The sequence below is a fragment of the Parasteatoda tepidariorum genome, chromosome 8, assembly GCF_982258835.1.
Source record: "Parasteatoda tepidariorum strain Cologne lab strain chromosome 8, Ptep-v5.0, whole genome shotgun sequence".
NCBI lineage: Eukaryota > Metazoa > Arthropoda > Arachnida > Araneae > Theridiidae > Parasteatoda > Parasteatoda tepidariorum.
The window spans coordinates 38117003-38142064 of NC_141762.1; the positions used below are offsets into that span (position 1 = coordinate 38117003).

A 25062-nucleotide genomic window follows, 5' to 3' on the forward strand; every position below is an offset into this window, starting at 1 on the left:
TAATTGACTAATTTTTTTAGAAACATGTAAAATTAAAGCTAATTGTATATTACCCAATAATGAAAGCCCCCTGTTCTGAATGCATGTCTGCATTTGTATTATTTCATTTTAAATGTATCCATTTATCCATAACATATGTGTAATGTACATAAATGTAATGTTACAAATAAAGATCTTTTACTTGTGTTACGATATAGATTTATACTAAAGAGATACCTGTATCATTTATACAAATAAAAATTACACCGAATAACAACTTTATGCATTTATTAACCATTTCAATAATGACATTGAAAGAACAAATTATGACCTAATGAAACTCAACTATGAATGATAATCATATCATTTTGTCTAAAATAAACACGCATTTGGAGTTACAACATGTAATGAAATTATAAGAGTTTATTAAACCAGGAAAATTTAGCATGTTTTTTAGCACTCATTGACATAACCATTTATAAAAGTGGTGTCAATAGAAAAGAACTGTTTCAAGCAAATATTTACAAATTACTTTTTTGCAAAGATTCATGAAATACATCAAGTTACAGTAACGCATGGAGTATCAGAAGATTTGCTTTGTATATGAATATCTAATTTTTCTTTGGTATGAAGAAGTGTCTCATATTTATTCTGTAACATGCTTTCTCTTTCAACTTGTCTATTCACATCTTCAGTCAGAGACTATTAAAGACAAAAATGTATGATTTTAAATAAAAAATATACTGAAACACAACTGAGTATCGACAAAATAAATTGGAGGTAGATAGTCTGAAAATGGTAGCACCTCCAATATTTTAGCCAATGTTACAATTTTCACAAATGTTACACATACACACTAATTACTCATGTATCTTTGCATGCAAATATAAATTTGCTCATTTAAAAATAAAAAGGTACATGATAATTTTGAAACTATTTTAATAATTAGCAAAACATATTTCAAGTGTTTAATCATTAAGTATTTTAATGTCATTTACTTCAGAAATAATGGCAACTCATTATGAATTTCTTTCTTCTTAAAAATTCATGCTCTAAAATGAATATCAAAACAATTTTTCACATTACCTTAAACTTAAAAATAAAAAAAAGGCATGCTTAAATTTTATTGAAGTATGTAAAAAGAAAAGACTTTAGTTTTATAAAAATTTAATCATGATTATTTTGTAAATATTATTGATTCAACTTAACATAAATGTTACAGACTTTTACTATGAAAGAATAATGAATGATATTTATCAACTAATGTATAAAAATAATTATATCACACAATAACATAGCCAGGTGCTCAATGTGAATTTAATTAACAGGCTACACAAAAAATAAAAATTATTTATAAATTTCATTTGTTACTAAATTCATACAATTCTCAAATCTTCGGAATTTCCTTTAATCAAAATATTGATTTAAACAAAATTACTGATTTAATCAGAACTATAACAGTGTGTCCAACTTTGGTTTAAAAAAAAAAATAGAAGTAGCTACATAAAACAAAATAAATATTTTAGTAATTTATAACTTACCTCAACCCTTTTAGTAATGGCTAAACTTTCCAACTCTTGAAGAGTTTTAAAAGTGTTTAACTCCAAGTGAGTTTGCTCTACCTGCTCAACTAAATCTTGGTGTTGTTTCATTAACGCCTGATATCGGTTCTAAAATGAAAAAAATACATAAATATAGTGTACGTAATACATAATAGTATTACTTAATAGATACTAGATATACATAATACTTAATAGTAATACATACATAATTTTACAGTGTTTAACACTATACAATTACAGCTTCTATGTCTACTACGTGAGAAACGATATTGGTCTTACAATTAATTTTTCATCAACAATTTTTAATTTAAAAAAATAATTTAAATTAATCAAGTTAATAAGGACAATTTTAAATGCATTAATTACAATTATGTAAATTTATTAAGACACATTCGTTCTTTTTATATATATATTTCTTAAATTTTAGAGCTGAATTGTATTTAATGCTAATCATAAATAACTACTCCAGAAAATTACAGTTTTCCTTTTTAAGATTTTATTAATATGAAAATAAAGCATTTATTTGTATTATTACAACTAATATTAAACCCAAAATTGTTTTTTTTTTTCCTTTCAAAACTGTACACTTGAATGATTTTAAACAATAAACTATGCAAAAGTATGACCTTAGTATGCTAAAATGATTAATATAAATTTATCTTCTGCAGTTTAATATAACTGGCTAAAAGTCTGTTCACCTCAACAAGTATTAATAACTTAAAAAATCTGAGCTACTATGCAACAATTTATGAAATTTATTTTAAATGCTTAAATTTTAAAACAATCTTAACCAAAATAATAAAAAAGGATCATACTCTTGAAATATTATTCAATTACTATCTTTGAAATGACATATTTTATAAATATAATAAAATATTATCAACTTAGATATATAAGCCGTATGAAGTATTTTAATACTCTTATCACAGAAATACAACAAACTTACAGTATGAAATTTAAGTACAAATATAGTAAAATGTTTTACTTTCCTCAATTTAAAACAAACTTTTTTTTTTAGTACACAAAGTTTTAATACATCAAAGTGCTTTTGTTTACATTTATCTGTCCAAAATAAATAGGAAAAACTAATCTTTCTACAAAACCTAGCTTAGAACAAATCAGATAAAAATAAAAACCAACAATCAACAACAATTTTTCTAAGTTAATAACGTTTTACATTAATTTTCCTTTTTCCCACCTCTTTTTTATAATTACTTTTAAATAAAGTTTCCTTTCCTATCCAAGCACCTTTAGTTTAATTATTCGACATTACATCAGTTAGAAAATGATAACTACATTGGAGAACAATTTTTCAGTATCGAGGGATAGTGAAGAACAATTAAGAAAAACCACACACAATATAAAAACCCCTAGACAATAAAGAAAGACCACAAAAATTAACCGTATCAACTTGTATTTAGAAAAACACATAATGAATTTCTTTTTAATTAAAATTAAGAAACTTTTTATCATAAAAAATGGCCTTTTTATATGAATGTCAAATATGATGAGTTAATTTAATAATTTTAAAAAGTTTTGAATGATGCAGTTTATATAAAGTATAAATTTGTAACTAATGCTGTGTTATTTAACAAATTAGTTTAAGTAAAGGAGTGTTTGACTTGATATAGTATTGAGTAACATAGTGCAGAGCTGCCATAATGGAGGAAAAAATAGAAATAGCAACCAGAGAAAATTTTACAATTTTGCTAATCAATAAAAGCAAATAATTATAAGAACTTAATATCAGCAATCAATTCAAATTTAAATTAGCTGTATTTTTTTACTTATAATCTTATTAAATAAGTTTTCATAAACAAACATTACTTATGTAATTTTCAATAACAATATGTACAAACTCAGGGCACTTTGATTAAATCAGGTAAAATTTACAAAATTCTGTATAAGTAATAGTTCTGAAAATTAAATGGATTTAGAAACTAGGTCTGACACATAAATGGCAAAAAGAGCAGAAGCGCACCTAGGTGTAGTGGGACGCATGTTTGTTACATCATATACATATACAGTACAGAACCCGTTATCCGGAAATCAGAAAACCGGAAAACAAAAAAACCGGAACGAAATTCGATACATTTTCCCGCCATTTTTCTTAAGATTTTTTTTTTTTCCTCATAAGATTTCAGGTTTTTTCTTTCTTTTTTGAAAGATGTTAACTTACCATCATTTTGGAAATTATCATTAGTGCATTAATTCACTGTTTTTTCCTTTTTTTAAGATTATTTCCAAATATTTTTTTTTAGTTGAGTTTGACAATAAAAAAACGGCTTTTTGTAGCGATTCAGAAAACTGGAAAAATCAGTTATCCGGAATAGCGATGGTCCCGATCGTTCCGGATAATCGGTTCCCTACTGTAATTAGAACATTATAATTAGAAACTGAAGTACAGGCAGATATGTGTGCAAGTTAAATGTATAATAATAGATTAGGATTCTTTTCTAAATGTAAATATATAAAATAACTTTTTACTTGATAGCCACCAAGCAGTATTCTTAATTTCTTTTCAATCTTTGCAGCTCGCTTTGCTTCTTTAGTCATTTGACTTCTATTTTGCTAAAAGGAAAATAAAAAGTAGAATGTCTAAGTTAAGAAGGATTTTCAGAAAAGTAGAAAAATTTATAATGATGTTGTCAACATTTTTTAAATAAAGAAAATATGCAAAGTATTTGAAAAGTTAAAAACTTAGTAACTAATAAGATCATTATTAATTGAATAAAGTACACACATAATATCTCTCTTGCACACACAAAATAATTGCGAAATAATTTATATTGTTATAGTTTCAGATCATAAATATACCAAAAAGACTGCAACGAGTAAGCAGCTTGGATACCAGCAATGAAATTTAAAACAAAACACAAAATCATCACAAAATTTTTAAGCTACAAATAGTTTGTGAGGACCACCTGTAGGGCCAGCAAAGGGAGGATAATGATTGATTAGTGAAGAATTAGAATGCCCTTATCTTTCAATTTGTTTTTGCGGAATATAACATTTCTTTCAATTTGTTTTTGTGGAATATAACATTTCTTTCAATTTGTTTTTGTGGGGTGTCTATTTCATTGAGGAACAAAAAAGTTATTTGCTCTTGCTTGTGTCCAGTCTAAACAGCCAAGTTCAAGCCTTTATTTAATAAAAAAAAAAAACTTCATTAAGCTATATTTTCATTTTAATATGACATTCACTATCAACATTGGAATGAGTAAAATATAACAAGTTAAAATTGAAATTTTCTCAGTCTTACTTATTTTACTTTGTAGAAGCTAACATCGATTTCTTTGCTTCCAAATAATGATTCTTGGCATTTTTGGGACTTAAAAAACTTCTACCTGAAGGGAGCAGCTTAATTGCAAATTACAATTAGATTAAATCATGCAAGTATTGAATCAATATTCAGCATCGGTTCATTGCTATTTATCATGATAAAAAATAGACTTTTCTTTAGTTATTTTTAACAACAACAGAACTCATTTTATTGCGTTTTGTAGAGGTAAGGGTAATGACATTGCTAACTCCAATATAATATTAAAAAAAGTTGGAACTTATCGGACATGGAGCATAAAAAAATTAAGACAAAATGAAATACCTTGAAATTTTTAAGATTTTCAAAATATTTCTTAGATATCACTGCCTCAGATTGTTACAAATATGATGAATGCTTCATATGCTATGTTTTTTTGTTGCAATTTCAAGGATGTTTAGTCAAGAGATTATAACATAAATTTATGAATTAAAACTATCAAAAATTTAAATGTATCAAAAATATAAAGGATTAAAAAGCAGATATAATTTGACTGAGCTTGACTATTTTCTAGCTATTTGTTATAATATATTAAGTAACTTTTATTTAAGCAAATATTCACATATTAGTCTGATTAATAATTTAATTAATGAGTTTAAAAAAGCACAAACAAAAAAGTATGAGGTTTTATATTAATATAATTTCAATATCATAGCTGCTAACACAGATTGGAAAAATCCAGTAGATTTTACGAAATAACATAAATTTCATTATAATTGTTGCAAAATATATTAAATATTTTACAGATAAGGAATTTTAGGGATTTTTATAGTTATCAAAATAGAAAAACTGCAATCATTCCTAGTTATGATTTCACATTAAATGAATTTGAAATGTTATGCATAATGTTTATTCATAATTTTGAATAGTAATAGGCATTTTAATTCATCAAAGGTAGTTAAGACTCAACTATCTTTTAACTATCTAAATTCACTTAAAGTGAATTTTATAAATGAAGCTTGCTTCACTATTAGTGACACTTATTTAAATATTCGAGTAAGCAATAATTTGCCCAAAAATTCTTTTTCAATAGGGATTTTTTAAGAAAAAATTCAATCTTAGAGAATTTTCTAAAATGTACAAAAACCAGGAGAATTTTTATTTAACTAGTACACTAAGACAAAGTAGCAAAATTCAGTAGTCTTAAGGAAAATCCAGTAGAGTTGGCAGCTATGCAATATTCACAACATATTACAGAAAATGTGCAATTAACCTTTTGTTTATGGCTGGTCCAGCAAATGGGCCAGAATTACAAACTTTAGAATGATAAGAGTCATACTTAAATGGAAAATTCCATAATTTAAAAAATAATTTCTTTAATAAAAATGACTTAATGAAAAATGCATTTTGTATTTGTATACAGCAGATATGTGATAGCTGGAAAAAGAAATTATTAGAAATTTTTTTCTAAATGTGAAATTTTCTTATTTTAGCACTTAATTTTTTTTTTTCCTCTTGTACATGGAAGATATTTAAAAGACTAATTTTTAGACGAAAACTAACATTCACAATGTTATTAAATGTGTTTAAAAGTAATTATTGAAATACGAGATTCAAGATTCTATGTCGTAGTATCACATTAAGAATTAATTCAAACTTATTGAAACCAAATAAAAAAAGGGGACAAATGTATCACATTTAATGAATAATTGTACTGATGAAAACCAGAAATTTTGACCAAAATTACTACTTATTAAAATATAGGTAAAAAAAAAAAAATAGAAAAATACCATTATTTCTAGTGGACAATCTTTTAAATATTCACCATCTCAAAATTACTTTTAATACAACAAATTTTATACATTTGTGTTTGTCACCGTGGTTCTTTAATTCTAGTCAAAGTAATTGTGGATTTTTTTTTTTCTTGAAGTTTATCCGAATTTGCATTTTTCTGTGACAAATTTATGTAAAACCAAGTCAATATTGCACTTGAATGAGAACATATAAGAAAAGAGGGTGCTAGTAAGGGTGGAATAAATGCCTTGTTAACGAACAAGAATGAAGTAAGTAACAAAAATGAAGTTTTAGGTTCAAAGAGCTGAGAAAATTTTGTTGTAATATAAATTATTGATTTGCGGAAGTCCATGAATCGACGATCTTGAGATTCGCTGTATTTTGCAAATTAGCAGAAGAATTACATACCTGAGACAGGGTTTAAACTTTGAATTCATATATGAATGAAACAAAACTTAGTGTTCAAATATGAATAGAAATTTTTTTCTCCTTTTTCCTGCTTTAAACACAAAGCATGTATGATTACAAAATATTCAAGCATCGCATTAAGCTTAATGATAATAATATATAATGACAATATAATAATCAGTTGTAAAAAAAAAAAAAAATCTACATCATATAATTACCTCAAGTCTCTTGTCCAATGATTCTATTCTGTCTTTCTTACTAGCTAAATTTGCTCTGGTATATCGATTTTGGTTGGGTAAGAACAATACTTGAGCTAAACATTCTTCCCAAACCTGTGTATAAGCTTCTAAACTGAGATCACCATGACCCATACCCTTTTTTACAACATCCATTTCTTGTTTCAGTAGAGTAGAGGCCTAAAAAATTATTTTATTAAGAATAAGGTATTAGATCTTTTTGTGGCATGTTAACAAATAGTTGAAAAATGAGTACTAAGCAAAGCAGTTTTGAATTAATGCTTTACATGATATCAAGGCTAACAGACAGCCTTGCAAGTAATGCAAGACTCAAGACATTTTTTAACATTCGGAAGTGGAAAATTCTTTTGTATATATTCATCTTTAAAAACTTGATGGGTTCTTTTTTTAGACAGCATTCTTAAATAGTTTTTTTTAATTTCAAAATACGCTTTACAATTAACTGGCAATGTAAACAACACTCGCTAGAAATAAAAAAAATGTAAGAGAGTTACATTTTATTAGTCACTAATGCTTCAAACACAATGCCCAAGCAACATTCTGACTGCGACGTCTGACTGTTGCGCATAGAAAATGGAGCATAAATGACTTTGCGTAGGGCAGCCTAGTTAAAATTTTAGAACAGAGAAACTCCGCTTAATGCAGCACAGTTGACATGTCTATTAAAATCTAAACGATCCTTACTAGTTATCATTTCCCTCATAAATAACAAGATTTTTGAAAAATTTATTTGATTTAATTGTTCTGAATTACCCAGTAAAGCATATAATTGAAAGTAAAAGGTAACTAAAGCATAAACAATAATAATGTATGTTAAAATGCATACTAACAGTGGACAAATCCTCCTCTCCGTATTCTACATATGGATGCCTATCAAGATATGATTGATGATGAGCTAGATTACCACGAGGTGGTATAACTTTCTTGCCTTGGCCACCCAGTAGCATAGGATTTTTGATTGCATCATTATGCATCATAATCAACATTTCTTGCTTTATTAATTCTTCAGCTTTTTGTAATTCTGTCAATGGAGGATCACAATGGGATGGTCTTAATATGTTAGAATTTACATCAGAAGGTCTGGGTAAATCTCTCTGGACAGCAGTTGACTGTTTCTTTCGTTCTGCTTCCACTAAATAAAATAATGGAACAAAATATGAAGCCACTAAATAAAATGATGTATATACATATAAACAAATAAAATGTTATAACAATCAGAAATTTCTTCCCAAAGGGTTCAATTAAAATTTTATTCACTTCGTATTGTATTTCCTTTTTGTTAATGTTGTTAAAGATGGTTTATTTTTAGTTTAAATATGCGGTATTATTCATATTCTTTTTGGTTTGCCTTGCTCTTTCTCTGGCTGTATGTTTCTTTTTTAATGAGAATGGCTGCTCCTATCAAGTGTAATGATATGTTTGGAGTGGAAATAAAAATTTTTAAAGGAAGTGGATATAATAACCACTTCCTTTAAAAATACATAATTCCTATAATAAAATTGTATTCACTTCTTTTTGTAAAGTGTTGTTACAGGTGGTTCATTTTTGAGTTAAAACATGTGGTTTTGTTCACATTCTTTTTTATTTTAGCTTATCTCTCTCCCTCTCTGGATGAATGTTCTTTAGTGATAATGGCTGCTCCTCTCTGGCGTAATGTTATTTGCTTAGAGTGGAAATAAAAATTTTTAAACAAAGTGGATGCAAGAATAAATTGCTAAATTAAAGATCCTTAAAGGCACTTTGATTACAATAAGTAAAAATTTTGATGTAATTCTAAAATCTATTCTAATTTCATGACATGATTCTTGTGAAGCAAAATTTCAAAACCAAGAAAAAACACTTTATGACTGCCTAAAGTTTATACACAATATTAAAAGAAGTCGTTTGAAAAACTTTAACTGTATTTTATATATTAAATAATACTTTTACTTTATTGATATAAGGAAAAAAAACTGTATTAGAGTTTCATAATTCTATTAAAAGTGCAGCATGTCTTAGCCAAAATAAATCCAGTATTTATAATATAAGTTAATATTTACACTAATTTTAATGTAGTCACAACACAGCAATTTCACGTTATGAAGTCTGTTTTGGTTTGCACCACATGGGTCGTTACATCGAGTATGACTGTATAACTGCTTAATTATTAATTTAATTCTATTCCGCAAATCTATGAAGATATTTATATATATTTTGTTTATATTGTTAAATAAGAATAATCGATTTTGGTAAGTAAATAAGGATGTTAAAAAAGTAAAGACAATCACTATAATTCCAAGTTTGTTCTTTTTACTCAAGGTTGCATTCCATAAATAAGTTTAGCTTTTGCAAATGTAAAAGATATAAACTGACCAATTTAAGCTAGTAAAACTTATTTATTATAATATTGATGTTAAGATTATTATTTTATTTTAATTTTAAAAGAGTAGCATATAATCAGATAGTAGTAAGATAATCAATATTGTAGTAAGATAATTGAGATTGTGGTAAGATAATCAAAGCTAAACTATCATACACAAAGCTTTTTGTTCCTGTTGTTTCAATAAATCAACATCAGCTTGATCTAGAACTACTGCCACTTCTTGATGTTCATTTACTTCTTCTTTTTGCTCATCTTCAGGAACGACAATTTCATAATCATTTCTAGGAGCAGGTAAAGCAGTAAGAGCTTTCTTCAACATATTTCTACTTTCTGCCTGAATGACACAATAGAAAAATTAGTTTCATTCAGCATTAATTAAAAACAAAATAACAATGTTAATATAAAATAACAAACATAAAAATTAGAAAATGTTTTTCATATTTGTTTGATGAAATTATTAAAATATTTCATACATAACAGTCTAACTACATAAGTCTACAATTAATTAATATACTACACCTATATGTACAGATAATTATTTTGGAAAGGTTATTCTAATAAATTTCAACTACATAGTTTATAAGAATTTTTAGTCTTCAAAATTTAACAACATATGTTAATATTAACTGCTTACAAAAGAAAAAAACATTTTATGAAACAGTAAAATGAAGAAGGAAAAAAAGGTCACAAGGAACTTTTTTTCATATACTATTTATTAGTAAAATTTAAACATACTACTTTAAACACACTACACATAGGCAGTTATCTTAATGGAAAGATGCAAAGGTAATATGATGAATTATTCCCATTTACTAGCATAAAAAAGTAAATGAAATCAAGTAATAAAATGATTTTACAATTAATAACAAGTGGAAGAATATTAACTACATTTTAAAAGTCAACAAATAAAATGTTAGATCTTATAAAACATGAGAATTAAAAAAGTTAAAATACTTTATAATTTTTAGCAGACAGCATATCTTCAAATCCAATGTGATCTTCAGGATTAATATTAAGCTTGTCTCTTAAAGGAGTAGGCGTGTTAATAGGAGTCATTTCTTTACTAGATTTAGCTGTACCTGGTGTTCTATTAGGAGTAGTTCCTACAAAATAAATACAAGATCGAATAAGAAACATTTTTATGAAAAATATATGACTTCGGACTAACAACATATTGTAGAAAGTAAAAAAAATATTTGTCATATAACAATAACAATATAAACATGCTTTAATTCTTTTCTGCTAAGCAACAATATGAAATATAAACAAATAAGAAAATCTATTTAAACTTTTCATAACCAGTTTTAGCGGAATAAAAGTTTAAACTTTATTCAAATTTGGAAAAACAGGGGGCAAAACCAAATTCTTCAATTAAAAAATAAGCACTCAAAAAATATTTTTAAGCTGTCTTTCTTCTCTGTTGTTTTCTTATAGATCTTTCATATATATCTACCTTAAACTATCAAAATGTAAAAACATTTTTAAAGACTTTACATAATCATGATAATAGTTCTCTCAAGAATTCCATTCTTGATTTTATTAGCCACCATAAAAACTTTAAATGATGAATTATAAATATATTAAAAATAGATTTGAACATTCTTTTTTATAAACTATAATTACTTTAGTCAATTGTGTAAAATAAGTTCAATTTAAAACTAGAATTAGTTAAACCTTAATCTGAAAAAGTTATCAAAACGAATTTGAAAAATTTAATTAAAAAATATTTATGAATATATAACTGTCAATAACATTTACAAGATAAATACAGTAGGGAACCGATTATCCGGAATGGTCGGGATCATCGCTATTCCGGATAACTGATTTTTTTGGTTTTCTGAATCGCTACAAAAAGCAGTTTTTTTTATTGTTAAACCCAACTATAAAAAAATTAATTTGGAAATAATCTTAAAAATAAGAAAAACGATGAAGTAATACACAAATGATTATTTCCAAAATGATGGTAAGGTAAACATCTTTAAAAAAAGAAAGAAAAATCGTAAAATCTTTTAAGGAAAATTTTTTTTTTTGTTTTTTTAAAAATGGCGAAAAAATTTATTGAATTTCGTTATGGTTTTTTGGTTTTCTGATTACCGGATAACGGGTTCTGTACTGTATTAGAGAACTAAGCAAACACTCATAAATTTATGTTACATATAGAAATGAGTGACTGTTTCCCTGTTAACTTATTTACAAATTCGAATACAACAAATATGAATTTCTAGTTTGGTTCAGTGTTTCTTCCATAAAATTATTAAAAAAATGTTTTCATTAATTTTGAAATAAATCACGTAACCTATGCACAACCATTTAATAAATTTCAAATCGAGCAGAGATTTTCCAATGCTGAAACTTCGCATTAATCCAAACCACTAAGACATGATCAAGAAAAATGCAATTTGATTAAACATTCAGCTCATAGCACAAGAAATCAAACCTTGGTCAAGGTCCTGTTAGGCCAAAATCTATCACACTAACTAGGCAATACAATAATCAATCAAAATTATTCGATTACAAAGTAATTTTTTCATTAGATTAACTGTAACTGAAGAATAATGTCAGACTACTTTCATTAGTTGTCTACAATTATTCTTTAAATAACAAAGAAAACTAAGTATAATTTTTTTTTAAAAAAATAACAGCAATTACCAGTTGAATTAGTTCTGAATGATGCTGCAATTAAAGTATTGGGAGTTTGCACTGTATCTCTCTTTGGAGTAACTCCACTAAAATCAGATTCATGAAGAGGAGTGTTCAGGCCTCCTTTCAGTGGAGTATCTACATTAGTAAGAGCCATTATATTTTGTGCTTCCTATAATAAAATAGAAGTATACAAAATAAATCCAATAACTCATTGAAATATTCATATCCATAAATATCTGCAAAAAATTACATCTATAAATAAAAAAATTCTAATGGCTCAATATTTTATGTTACTGTTGTGAGTGCTTTTTTTCAAAAATGTTTTTAACTGAAATATAATTAATAAGTAAAACAACAAATAAAAATATTTTACTAAAATTTATATTAAATTAATAAAGGTATGCAGTGAATTAAAGTGAAACGGAAAACCAAAACAAAATCCATTTATTTTATTGGATATCCTCTAATTTATTTGGGAATAGGATATGAGAAAGTTTACGTGCAAACCATCTATAAAAATTCCTAAAAATTTTCTTTATTTAATGAAAAAAGTGGCTCGCAGAAATTTTTTACAATTATTATAGCTACAGTAACAAGGGTTTTAAACCATTTCCAGACATAAGAAATCCCAAAAATTCAATAGATTGTACTCCAAATGTGCACTTTGATACATTTATACAAATTCCATAATTATTTAATATATTGAGGGAAAAGAGACTGCGAATATGACAAATCTTCGTTTTCAGCTTTAGAAGCAATTAAAATATTGTCAATAAATCCAAATAATCTAGACAGTCTTATGCATTAAAATGAACCATATTATGTTTCCCAGTATAATCAGGATTTGGTAGTTCTGACATTCTTTGGCAGTAACCTATGATAAACAGTACTACTTGATACAATCTTAAATTAAAGTAAATTTACAATATCAATATTACAGCAAACTTATAAATTTGTTTTTAAATCAACAAGTTTTTTTCTTCTTAAGTCAAATAGTAAATCAAATTAGGGCATAAATCAGAACTAACAATATTATTTTGAACTTTACAAATGTAAAAAGTAAAATTAAAGCATTAAAAATTGATTTCTAGTTGTATTTTCAGGTATTTTAAGAGGTCAAGAAGTAAGAGAATCCAATAAACAAATTGAACAATGTTTAATGGAAATGTAAGGAAAGAAAGAATAACATAAGCTATTATTGGGTGTGAGAGTATGCTCGACTCTTATTGGTTTATGAAAAGGACGTGAAGGGAAAAGAGTTACTTTATTGGCTAATTATGCCATAGATATTTCTTAAAAAAAATATGTTAGAACAGATATAAAACACCAACGCTATACTTCCAAGATAAAAGCAGTTGATTCAAACTGTCTATGTTGTTTGCTAATCAATATTGTTTCTAAAATACAATTAAGTCACTGTAGGTAATTACTTAAAATATATACTCATTTTATACTTTATTTTATAGCTAACAATAAATAGCAGAATTTACAACTATCAATGTTCTGCAGCCTTGCAATTTTGAGCCCAACCCAGCTCAAAGACCAAGCTCCTAGACCAAGCATTGGGTCAAACCAGCCTCCATGGAGGACTTTTTGATATAACTAACATGCATTTGTGTTACATGTAGATGATGTAACGATTATAACACAAAAACACATTCATTTCGATTGTAATTCTTCACTAGTATTTGAAAAATAGCAAATCTAAATGGACAAATTCTCCAATGTGCCTTTAACTAAAACAAAAACTTTCAACACGAACAATTTTCGTAAATCTTTTTCAATAACTCAACTAGTAGTAATGCCTAAATATGGCTTATTACTCACCATCAAAATGCTATCTCTATTTGTAGCAGGTGTACGAGGAGTTCGTGCACTAAGAGCATTAGGATTTAAATTATAGTCAGGAAGAAGGGTTTCAGATACTTTACTTCCTGACTCTTCAGCTGCCTCTCTTGCACTTTCACTAGCTTTTCCTAGCTTAACAACCTATTAAAATAAAACATAATAATCAGAAATATCAAACAGAAAACAAAACTATAATTCATAAATAAAAGTTCTTACTTATAAAATAAACTAATTTAAAAACAAATCATTTAGATTCCAGTTTAGTTGAATCTAACACTTAGTATTACTGATTTTCATAGTCTATAAGTAAACTACTAAGTATATTTGCAAGGTAAATTTTATTTTTTTATAAATTATATAATTATTGAAAACTGCATACTTGCAAAATTTTCTATTATTAAACTTAATGCTTACTATTCTTGAAATTAATGTAAGAAACTAAAGTAAATTACTTTTAACAATAAATAAATATTTTTTGCTAAAGTTTTACAGGCACTGAACAAAAAATGTTTCCAACATAAAATAGTTTTAATAAAAAGTAACAGATAATAAATTTGCATTTGACTTATTTGTAAGATTTTCAATGGATTAGAAAACTCATGATATATTCAGGAAATTTCATTCAATGTTTATGAAGAAACAAATGAAATTTTAAAAATCTTTGACATTTAAACTAAAATCTAAATAGTACCTCAATTATTAAACTTATTAATAATATTTGTTACAATGTTCAGGCATGTATGAATACTTTTATTAAAACTCTCAAAACAGGTTATAATTATAATATTTAAAATATAAAAAACTTCAAAAGATTACTTTTTATTATGGCCTAATTTATAGTTTAAAAACAAGCTTTTTTAAAATTGCTAAATTATTGTCAGATCAATTGGATAAATGGAGATAGAATAACTGATTATTCTAAAAAAATTTTAATATCTGCTGTAACAATATTTTGTTTTCAAACTAATACAAGTAATACAGCTTAATTATATATAGCTTAATTATATTTATATATTATTATTATATTATTATATATTTTATATATATAATTATAATTTTATATATAGCTTAATTATATAATAAACTTTATTATAAATAATACAGCTTAAGTTTTGATTTGGCGACTTAAAAAGAAATCCATGTCCCATGTCTTAATATTTACAGAAATATTTATTCTCCAGAAACATTTTAGCAAAGAAAATAAACAAAGCTCTTTTTCTTTTAAAAAAATGGTGTTTAATAATATATTTTTCTACCTTACGTTAAATCGGAGCGATTTTCCCTTTCAATTTGAGCTTGTTTTTTAGTGTTATTTTTATCTGATCTGCATTGTTAACTCCTTACATCAAATGGGGAAAAGAAAAAAAAAAGGAGAAAGACATGTATTTTTTAATGAAAGAAAAAAGTCAACTTATCCAACACATACTTTTTCTTTTTTTCATTTAACTTATAACCAAACATTATTGTCTAAATATTGAAGTTGACTAATATTTACTTATTATTTTAATAAACAAGGTAAGTTTTGATCTTTGGTTTGGTTATATTATTACATTAGAAAACACTTTTTTTTACAGATATAATCATATGAGCTGATAAGATTATATCTTCTTTATTTTGCTTTCAAGCTTTTAATTTTTTTCTAAAACTTTTGTTTAAAAAAAATTACAAACATTATATTTATCAATAATTTTTCTTCTTCTCTTTAAAGTTATATTTTTTACTTTTTTTTTATATTTTTAAATTATGTATGCAACATAAAAAGCTTTAAATCTTTTTATGTAATTTCCTTATCTAAATTCTCCTTCTTAATTTATTAATCAAAAGTAAACACTTTCTCACAATTCATTATTCCCATTCGTCATTTTTGTTCTATGGTTAGATCTTAGTATGCAAGAATTAACAATTAAAATTTTTCTCTTTATAATTATAAGAACCATATTATTTCGTTGACCAGTATATAATGGACCAGTTGTCATTACTAAGGTTTCTCTTTTTGATGAAATGTAACAATGCATCATTAGGACTTAATAGCAAGATTTTAGTTAGGGAAAAAAATAGTCAGGGGAAAAAAAAATTTAAATTATGATAACAAATGAAAAAAAAAAAATTTTTTTTACATTTATTATTTACAACACATACAAATATCTGTTTATGTGAGAAAAAGAATATCCCAACAATAGTTATAGTATTGTTTTTCCTATCTTTCTAACTTATTTAATGTAATTAGTTTTTAATTTCTTGTTTCTTCCTATGTTTTAAAAGGTATTTCGCCTTTATGCATATGACACATTTACTACTGCTATTGAAAAGAGAAATCTCACAGACTGAAATATAAGATTAAATAACAGGGAAAATTAAAAAAGCTAATGAAATGTTATGTGTAATCAAGATGTTATGAATAATCAACTTACAAAAAGATATGAAATTGAGAACTTAAAGGGTGAAAAGATAATTATAAAATTTGCTTAAAGAAAAACATACTTGTTCAAGCTCTGCATCAGTTATTTGAGGAGTTGGAAGGACTAATTTGCTTCGTTTTTTAGCAACTTCAAAATTTTCAGAAAACATGGTAGATGGTATATCATTTTCTTTCCGCTTTTTCAACTTTTGTTTATCTTTTTTTCTTTCTTTCTGCAAAAAGTATATGCATACATTAATAAAAAAACATATAGTACTAAATCAATCAAAAAGCGCAATAAACAAATTAACCAAGCTTAAAATTCTTATTCAATTAATTTTGTAACATATAGTAACTTGATATTGAAAGTTATTAAAAATGAAATTCACAGACAGTAACACAAGTCATAAATATAAAGTACATCAAATGTTATAATCCACGATTTTATTTAAGTTAGACATAATAAAAAATACTTAATATTATCAACCAATGCTAATTTTCAAATTAATAAAATTTTTAAAATTTTATTGATAAAAAATGAACAATTATAATTTTAACCTCAAAATATTTAAGAAATATATTTGCGGTAAAAATTAACAAACCTCCTCTCGTTCACTTCTAAGTTCTCCATCTAATTGTTGTTGTCTCAACCGTCTATAATCTGGCTCCATGGGATCATATGTTTCTTCAGAAGTATCATATAAACCAGCAACAGGTTTCTTTTCAAATGGAATTTCAGCATTATAATCAATAGTTCGCTTTTTTCTTTTACGAGCCTCTAGCTGAATTCCAGCCATTCTAAGTTCCCTTCGTTTCTGTAAAGCAGCCAAGCGCCTGGCCTCTTCTAACTGTTTTTCTCGAGCTTTTCTTTTGGCTTTTTTACCTTGAGTGTTAGCAAGTCTAGCCCTGGCTTCAGATAACATTTCCATTTCTGTAAAATATTATTAAATGATATAAAAATAAAACATAGTTTTAAAACAATGCTACAAAATCAAATAACCATTACATTTTAAGATAAGAAAGAGTTTAAATATTCACTTAAATTTCATCATCCAAAACATAAAAAGAAAAACAAACAAAAATTAAGCCAGTATGTTATTATAGTATCATCAGAAAATAAATAAAATTAGAATAAAAAAAATTTCGGCTAGATTATGTATTAAAGTGGTCCTTATTTTCGAAGGTGAAAAATGTTGTGTTCTTACCTTTTCTTTTTTTGGTGTCATTTTGTAAAAACACACTTAAACTTTTCAACTTCTTTAAACAATATTTAAAAAACTCAAAGGCACTAAACTTTTGAAAAAATAGAAATTTAACTTTTTTTCCTATTTTTAATGAAAGACAGAACTTAAGAACTTTTAAAAATTTGGAAAAATATTATTTAAAATATTTCTTTTTCATGTAAGTTTTAAATTAAAAATGATGCAACAAATCATCATCCAGCTAAAATATTGAAAACTGAAAGTTAAAACTATAAAGAATAATTTCTGTGGATGGGAAACTGCAGAAAATCAAAAATTTATATAACAATTACTGATAAGGCCAAAATGAGTAAAACTTGTCAAAGAATTAGGTATTCGGCTAAAATTTCGGTATGATAACAGTTTAATACAAATTAATGTTTATGGAATCACTAGTTGACAATAATTAAAAGTCAAAGAAATTAAAATACCATCTTCATCCATATCCTGAGGATCAGGACGTGCAGGTTTAGTTTCAGGATTGGGATCAATTTCTCCAGGCTTAAGTTTACGAGGATCATCAGCCATTTCACCATCTTCTTCCTTTCTTTGAGCTTGATCACTAAAATAGTTGTTAAAATTTCAAAAACCATAGGAATAAATGCGTTACAGCAAAATTAGAAATGCATTAAAAGAAACTAACATGAAAAAAATATTATTAGGAATAAACGTTACATGGGAGCTTGTCCTAGAGACAGACCCCAACAATTGCAACACAATCTAGTAAGATCAGGAGAGTTCTAAATTTATTGGTCATTAGGTCAACACAAGTTGGTCCCTGAAACTTCATAAAAAATAAATCAATATTTTTATTTCCTTAAATTTAAACCTTGATCATTTTTACTATTAAACACTTAGCAACACAGAAAAGTGTAATTTTTAAGTTTATTCCAATCAATTAATATTTAGACTATCAGTAAAGTGCAAATGAACATTTTTGATCAATAAAGTGCAGACTATCAATAAAGTGTAAATGAACATTTTTGATTGAAAAACCCATTAGTAACTATGGTATGTAAATATAAAATGATGCCCTTTTTTTTCATTACAAATTAAATTATATGCATGAAACTGGTAACTTAATTAGTTATATTAAAGTATATTATTTGAGTTAATATTTGTTATGCACCAGTTTTTGGAAGAAAAAAATTTCTCATCAACATTAACGATAAAATGCTAGATATAAATTTGCCTGGAAATTTACTACACTGCCTTGATAAATTAAAGAAAATTCATATTAATATTGAATTGATTTGCAGAATTTGCTAGAAGTGATGTGGATCACATCTGAGTGCAAAACTAATTTTAAAAAGAGTTGTTTTGTTCGGAATAGAGCTAAGCAAGTTGAGTGTGTGCTCAGAAGTAAATTCACTGAATGTGAAAAGATTTAAAATAACTGCCTAACCTACTTTATATTACTGTGCATTTGCTAAAACAATGATTAAAGGCTGGTATCATTTCAAGTTGTTCTGAAGAAAAGAAATAGGATACACATTTTAAAAGTAAATAATTTCAATGTGTTTATCATTGTATTTTTTTATATACTTGTTAAGCATTTAAAATAGTTTTGTTTATATATTGTTATATTTCTATAAAACTTTCAGTAAAGATATAATTAAACAAGTTTAGTGTTGTAAAATAATAGTTTGGTATTATCTTAATAAATGATCTAACAATATAAAAGATATTTTTTTACTAGTTTAGTTTTACTCTTTTAGGGACACTGTATAGTATATTCTATACTGATGTTTTTTTAAGGTTAAATGCCATACCACTGCCTAATATACATTCGCCCGATACAGGGATGTTCTTTTTCAGGTTACATGTCATTGCTTAGCCTATCCTGCACAGTTTGAAATTCAGCCTACCTTAAAATTGACTGCAAATCAAATGAACTATATCAAATTTAACAGGGTTGAAATATTTAATTTCGTTTACCACATGACAAAAGTAGCAACAATAAATATGTCCCAATAGCCCATTGGCTTAAAAAAAAAAAAGACAAACATCAAGTGTAGATACATTACACTTCCATTATTTGTTGACAAAATATTTAAATATATAATTAATTGCATTATTTATTGATAATATATTTAAAAAATCCACATACAGCAAGTATTCATAATGTTCCAAACACTGAGCAGCAGTTCTTCCAATAATAGGAGCGATTGTTCTCCACTGAGTTGGCATAAGTTTGGCCAAATGCAACAATTTTTCTTCTTCATCCCTAGTCCATTCCGTTTTCTTGATGCTAGGATCCAGCCACTCATACCTATAAGAATATAAACAAATATTCAATTTGAGATAATTTTGTAGTCAGGTGAAAAATTTGATAACAGAATGAATTTTATTATTAAATTAAAAATACATAACTTATTATTAAGTACACATTATTATTAAACCTATATTATCTACAAATTATTATAACATATCTTTCTTTCAAGGTAGAGAAGAGGGTATATTAATGAATTTTTTGGTGATTTAAAATGTTAAAATTGTTCTTAAATTAATACCTTTTTTTAAGAATACATTTTTGAATGTTCATTTTTTTCGTAATTTTCAGTTTAAATTATAGAAAAGAAAGTTTCAAGTTCGTTATCAAGTTATTTATTTTTTATAAATTAAAATTTTTTCTCTTGTTTTGAAAATTTGTGAGAATTGCTTTTTGAAATATATACATATAATAGTTGAAGAGGGTAATTTAAAAATTGTTGAGGGTCAAATTTAGTTATTATACAATTATATTACATAATTTGATATTTTTACGGTGTTAAAGGTCTTCCCTTTTTAATTCCTAGGAAGGTACTCTGGATATTAGCCATAAAAAATAGATAGTTGTGATCTTTTTTTTAGCTTATCACTTTTGAACACTACAGTTAAGAATTTCACAGGCACGAGAAATAGACAAAATTTCACCCCATCGTCTGAAACGGAATCACTTGATAAGTCATGAATTGTCCTCCCCAGTGCCCATCTGCCGTTCATTAGCAATCGCTATGCTCTGAAAATCATTAAGATCTTGCTTTTGTTTGATTTTTTGTAATTAAATCCAATAATTTCAGATAGTTAATAACTATGTGAGAACAATGATATGTATAATAAATTGTGCCCTTGTGTAGCTAAATGAAACTGTGGGCTTAATATAATAATGTATTTTTATAATATTTTAATTTTCAAAGGTACCCACTGAAACAGTTGACTAAATTTTCTAGTTCTGAATATTAAGATCTTTGGATGCCTGATATGGATGAGTTATGGATGCCTGATATTACTTATTAAAATGATGCATTAGAAATACAAAATAATTTTGTTCCTTCATTTTTTTAGCCATGTTAACCCTACAAAGTATATTTCAAATTATAACATTCGAAGATTTATTTTCATGTTAAGTGAAAAAAAATGTTGAATCCATTTTTTATAAAAAATAATTTTTGATATTAAATAGGTATGTAGAAAAGCTTAAGTTATTATTATTATTTTTATTTATTCCAGCTTGAATTTAATGCAGGGGATTATCTTGAGCATAGCTGAAAAAAGGGTCATCCCAGTATAACTTTTAATTTATTCTTTCAAAAAAAAAATATATATTTTTAGGAGAGAAAACATGAAATAATAAATTTACAATTGATTTTATTCACATTTTTTAATTAATGCTAATCTATGTTATAAGAGTATTGAAATCAAGTATATGCATTTATTTAGTTCTACTCAACAGGACGACGATTAGAACATAACAAACAATAATAATAAAAATTATTTACCATCTTGCCTTGCATTGTTTAGCAGATTTTCTATGTAAGAGAGATGCAATTCTTGACCACTGGTTTTTGCCATATTTCATTACAGCAGCCTTTAATATCTCATCCTTCAAAAAGAGAAAAATGAATTAGAAAATTTTAAACAATGCACAGTTTTCAAAACATACTCCATTTGAAATAATAACATACCAATAAAAAATTTTTAAATATAAAATTTTTTTTTAAATAGACTTAATCATGTGAAACATAGAAATATTAAACTTCATTCATTCTCATAATTTCAATCTAAACTAAGAAAGAGACTGATGTTACTGCTATCTCCACTTTATCACTGATTCCTTCACGTGCATGATATATTCATAAAATATAGAATGAAAAAATCCTAATAATGTGTAAAACAAAATAAATTTTACAAATATGATTACAATACTTAAATTTTTGCTAATTAATTAATAACTTTCAGAGCCACTCCATGGTTTTTAAGGCAGTAAACAAAATTTAAAAAAATATTCAAATATATGAAAAATTTGTGTATTTTTGTGACTTTTAAATTATTTTATACGAAATTTTTTTAACACAAATTTTTTTTTTTGCCCTTATTTAAGCTTTGAATATGATATTTGCATATTCGAAGCTATATGTTTAAGGAATACCATTTTAATTTTCCTATATGAAATAGGGTAAAAGTCAAGGTACTTAAAAAAAAATTCATTAAGAAATTAATTTGGAAAAATAAATGCTACTTAGAATGAAAGTGCTACAACAATTTTCAACATATTTTTTTTTTAAATTCTTGGTATGATAATAAATCATATTTTTTGCAGTAAATATTGTTTAATTTCTGCAAATTTAAAATTTTTTGACAGGTTGCAGACTGCAGTTTTCGCAAATTACGCAATTATAATATTGCTGTTATCAATACAGAAATTTTTCCTAAGTACACTTGGAAGAATAATAAATTTCCAAAATCAAAATTGTTTTTAGGATAATATGTTTTTCCCTTCATTCAGAACTAATTTTCACAATACTCCAAAACAAGGTTGGCAAGGTTAAGGACAGAATGGATTAATCCACAGTTTAAACCGTCCTGTCCAAGACTGTCTTAAACTTTCCAAAAACCTTTTATTCAAATTATGTCACAATTTTGCCTGAACAATATTTAAAAGGTAAAATAAACATAGAATTATTAACATATTGATAATAAAATCTACAAGTGAATATTTGTTTTTAAAAGTATAATAATTTATTAATATTATTTAACTCTTCAATTTAAACAAAGGAAGATTAATCAGTAATCAAGTTCAATTAGTCCTCTTAACATTCAATAGCACATAACTAATTTAGCTGCTGTATTCAGACCAAGACGGTTTCTAAGTTTTGAGTGAATTACCTTAAAATTTGAAAACATCATTTCAATTGATGCTGAGCTTGCTTGGGAACGAGAGTAGAAGAGTGATAAATTTAAAAATTTCTTTGGAATATTCCCCAAATAATATTGATTTTTCAATAACCATCCACCACGTCATTGGTTTAATGGTTCTCCCAGTAAGTTTAAAAATGGTTCTCCAAGTAAGTCTGTAAAGTAAGTTTACGGATATGGTGTTGCTTCAGCTCCATGGGCAATTAAAAAGGAAATGCACTCAGGAAATTTGTCAGTTAAACATGACCAAGAACTTTCTTTTTGCACATCAGACAAGCCTTTTCCTTTATAGTTAGTGTTTAATAAATAGGCCAAGTAATGAAATACTTGCTTTGCTTGAGTAATTTTTAATACTTGTAATTCTTTCAGCATAGTGATACATTACCTGCCCTTCAAAACTGTTAAAATACATTTTTCAGTTATTTTGCATTTCCAATTTAAACTAATATATTTATATTCAAAAACATTTATTTTTTAAATAGATGTCTTTTTTATTAATTTTTTTTTTAAATATTGCGAAAAGTAAAAGGTTAATTTTTAAACAAATTTATTATTTTTAAAAAAAAAATATTTTTAATATTGCATTATTTATCCTTATGCATAAACATAAATTAACAGTATTAAAAGCATATTTATATTTAACAGGACAAGGTATTCACTTTAGTTGTTCAATGAATTGCGGAGCTTCAAAAAGTATAAACCTTTTCCTATTATATTATTTTCAGGGGTCTGTCTAGGTTTTTCTGAGAGGTACCTATTTTGTGAAAATTTAGACATAATTTGTGAAAAATTAAAAGTTATATTTAAAAATCAACACAAAAGTATGGTAAAAAAGTGGATTTATCGTTTCTTAAGGGATAGAAAAATAAAATTTTAAGAAAAAGTATTTTGTGAAACTACCGTTTTTCTTAAAGTTGAATTTGTGAAGGTACCGCTAAACGGTAGTAAATTCGGCCTGGACAGACCCCTGATTTTCCTTTAATAAGTTAAAGTAACTTATTTAAAAAATATCAAATATTTATTGATATATGCAATTATTATGTGTACTATTTTGGTTACACATAAAGAGTTTTAACCTTCAAAGTTCAAGGTTTTGGACACTTTAAGTCAGTTTAAGACAGTAAAACCCAGGTGTCCTGTTCAAAACTAGTTTAGGACGTCTAAAACCCCCACCCTGCTCCAAAAATAAAATTTAAGCGAGAACTCTTCGCATAGACCCATACATAAACATTAAAGTTTTAAATTAGTGTTTAAGTATTACAAGCTGCCTCATAAACTTCAACTAAGAAAAAAGAAACGAAAACAGGAACACGTATAAAAGCGACAAATTAAAAATAATGCTATAGCAAATATTATACACTAATAAAATAAAAAAATGCTTGTTTGTATGTAACAATTCGAAAAAATTATTAATGAGTGCGATTTACCTCAGTGTTCCTCCAAACACCACCTTTTATCATAATTCGAGGCATCTTGAAATCACAATGCTTAAATTATTAACGAGTAGAATATAGAGATATATGAACAAAATTTCCAACAAAAATGAAAATTTTGGTTGAATTTTTTGCCGTTTCAGTTTTTCAAACAACCGACATTGTTTTCACGTTATATCTGCTTCAAATATTTGTTGGGCACTTCTTAGCTGTCTACTTTTTGGTCTTTTTTTACGTCCTCACACACTCCAGATATTTAAGCAAATTTCAGACGTTGCTTGGCGGACTCACTTGGAGGTAAAATACATTTACATGATTGGCTGTTAGTATCATCGGTTTCATCGTTATTGCTTAGTAAATTTTTTTTTCTGGTATAGTCACGTGATCTCGGTTACTTGCAGTTCGGTTAGGTCGGGTTCTAGTAGCCATAAGTAATCAAAAACACACGCTCTCCTCCTTTAGAATCTTTGCGCAAAGCATATTCATGATTGCCTTTATTATTTGGGTATCATATTTGTTTTTTGAATCAAAATTAATCATATAAAAGACAAAAAATGACGTCAAATTGTTATAATTCCAAAAAATAAATTTAAAATATAAATTTAGAGATATCCGAAATGCTGAGAGATATCGATCGACGTTCCCCAACGTTTTTACAATATCGAACAATATTGTTTCGCGATATTGAATATACGTTATA

The 25062-nt window shown here is 26.1% G+C and overlaps 1 protein-coding gene across 1 annotated transcript; it reads right to left on the reverse strand.

The window, feature by feature from the left end:
* Positions 1 to 250: 250 nt before the first annotated feature.
* Positions 251 to 24680, reverse strand: Cdc5 (cell division cycle protein 21). The gene is made up of 15 exons (XM_043044005.3): positions 24357 to 24680; positions 21513 to 21616; positions 19862 to 20023; positions 18183 to 18313; positions 17113 to 17441; positions 16594 to 16743; positions 14092 to 14253; positions 12271 to 12433; positions 10576 to 10724; positions 9775 to 9955; positions 8090 to 8391; positions 7221 to 7418; positions 4029 to 4112; positions 1521 to 1649; positions 251 to 681 (listed from the first exon to the last, which is right to left on the reverse strand). The coding sequence occupies exons 1-15, from the start codon at positions 24399 to 24401 to the stop codon at positions 538 to 540; spliced, it is 2433 nt and encodes an 810-aa protein (XP_042899939.2). The 5' UTR covers positions 24402 to 24680; the 3' UTR covers positions 251 to 537.
* Positions 24681 to 25062: the final 382 nt, after the last annotated feature.

Coding starts and splice junctions, on each gene's coding strand:
- Cdc5 (XM_043044005.3), bottom strand. CDS start 24,401: ATGCCTCGAATTATGATAAAAGGTGGTGTTTGGAGGAACACTGAG. Junction 21,617..24,356: donor GTGTTTGGAGGAACACTGAG/GTAAATCGCACT, acceptor CTCTTTTTGAAG/GATGAGATATTAAAGGCTGC. Junction 4,113..7,220: donor CATTGGACAAGAGACTTGAG/GTAATTATATGA, acceptor TTTTCCTTTTAG/CAAAATAGAAGTCAAATGAC.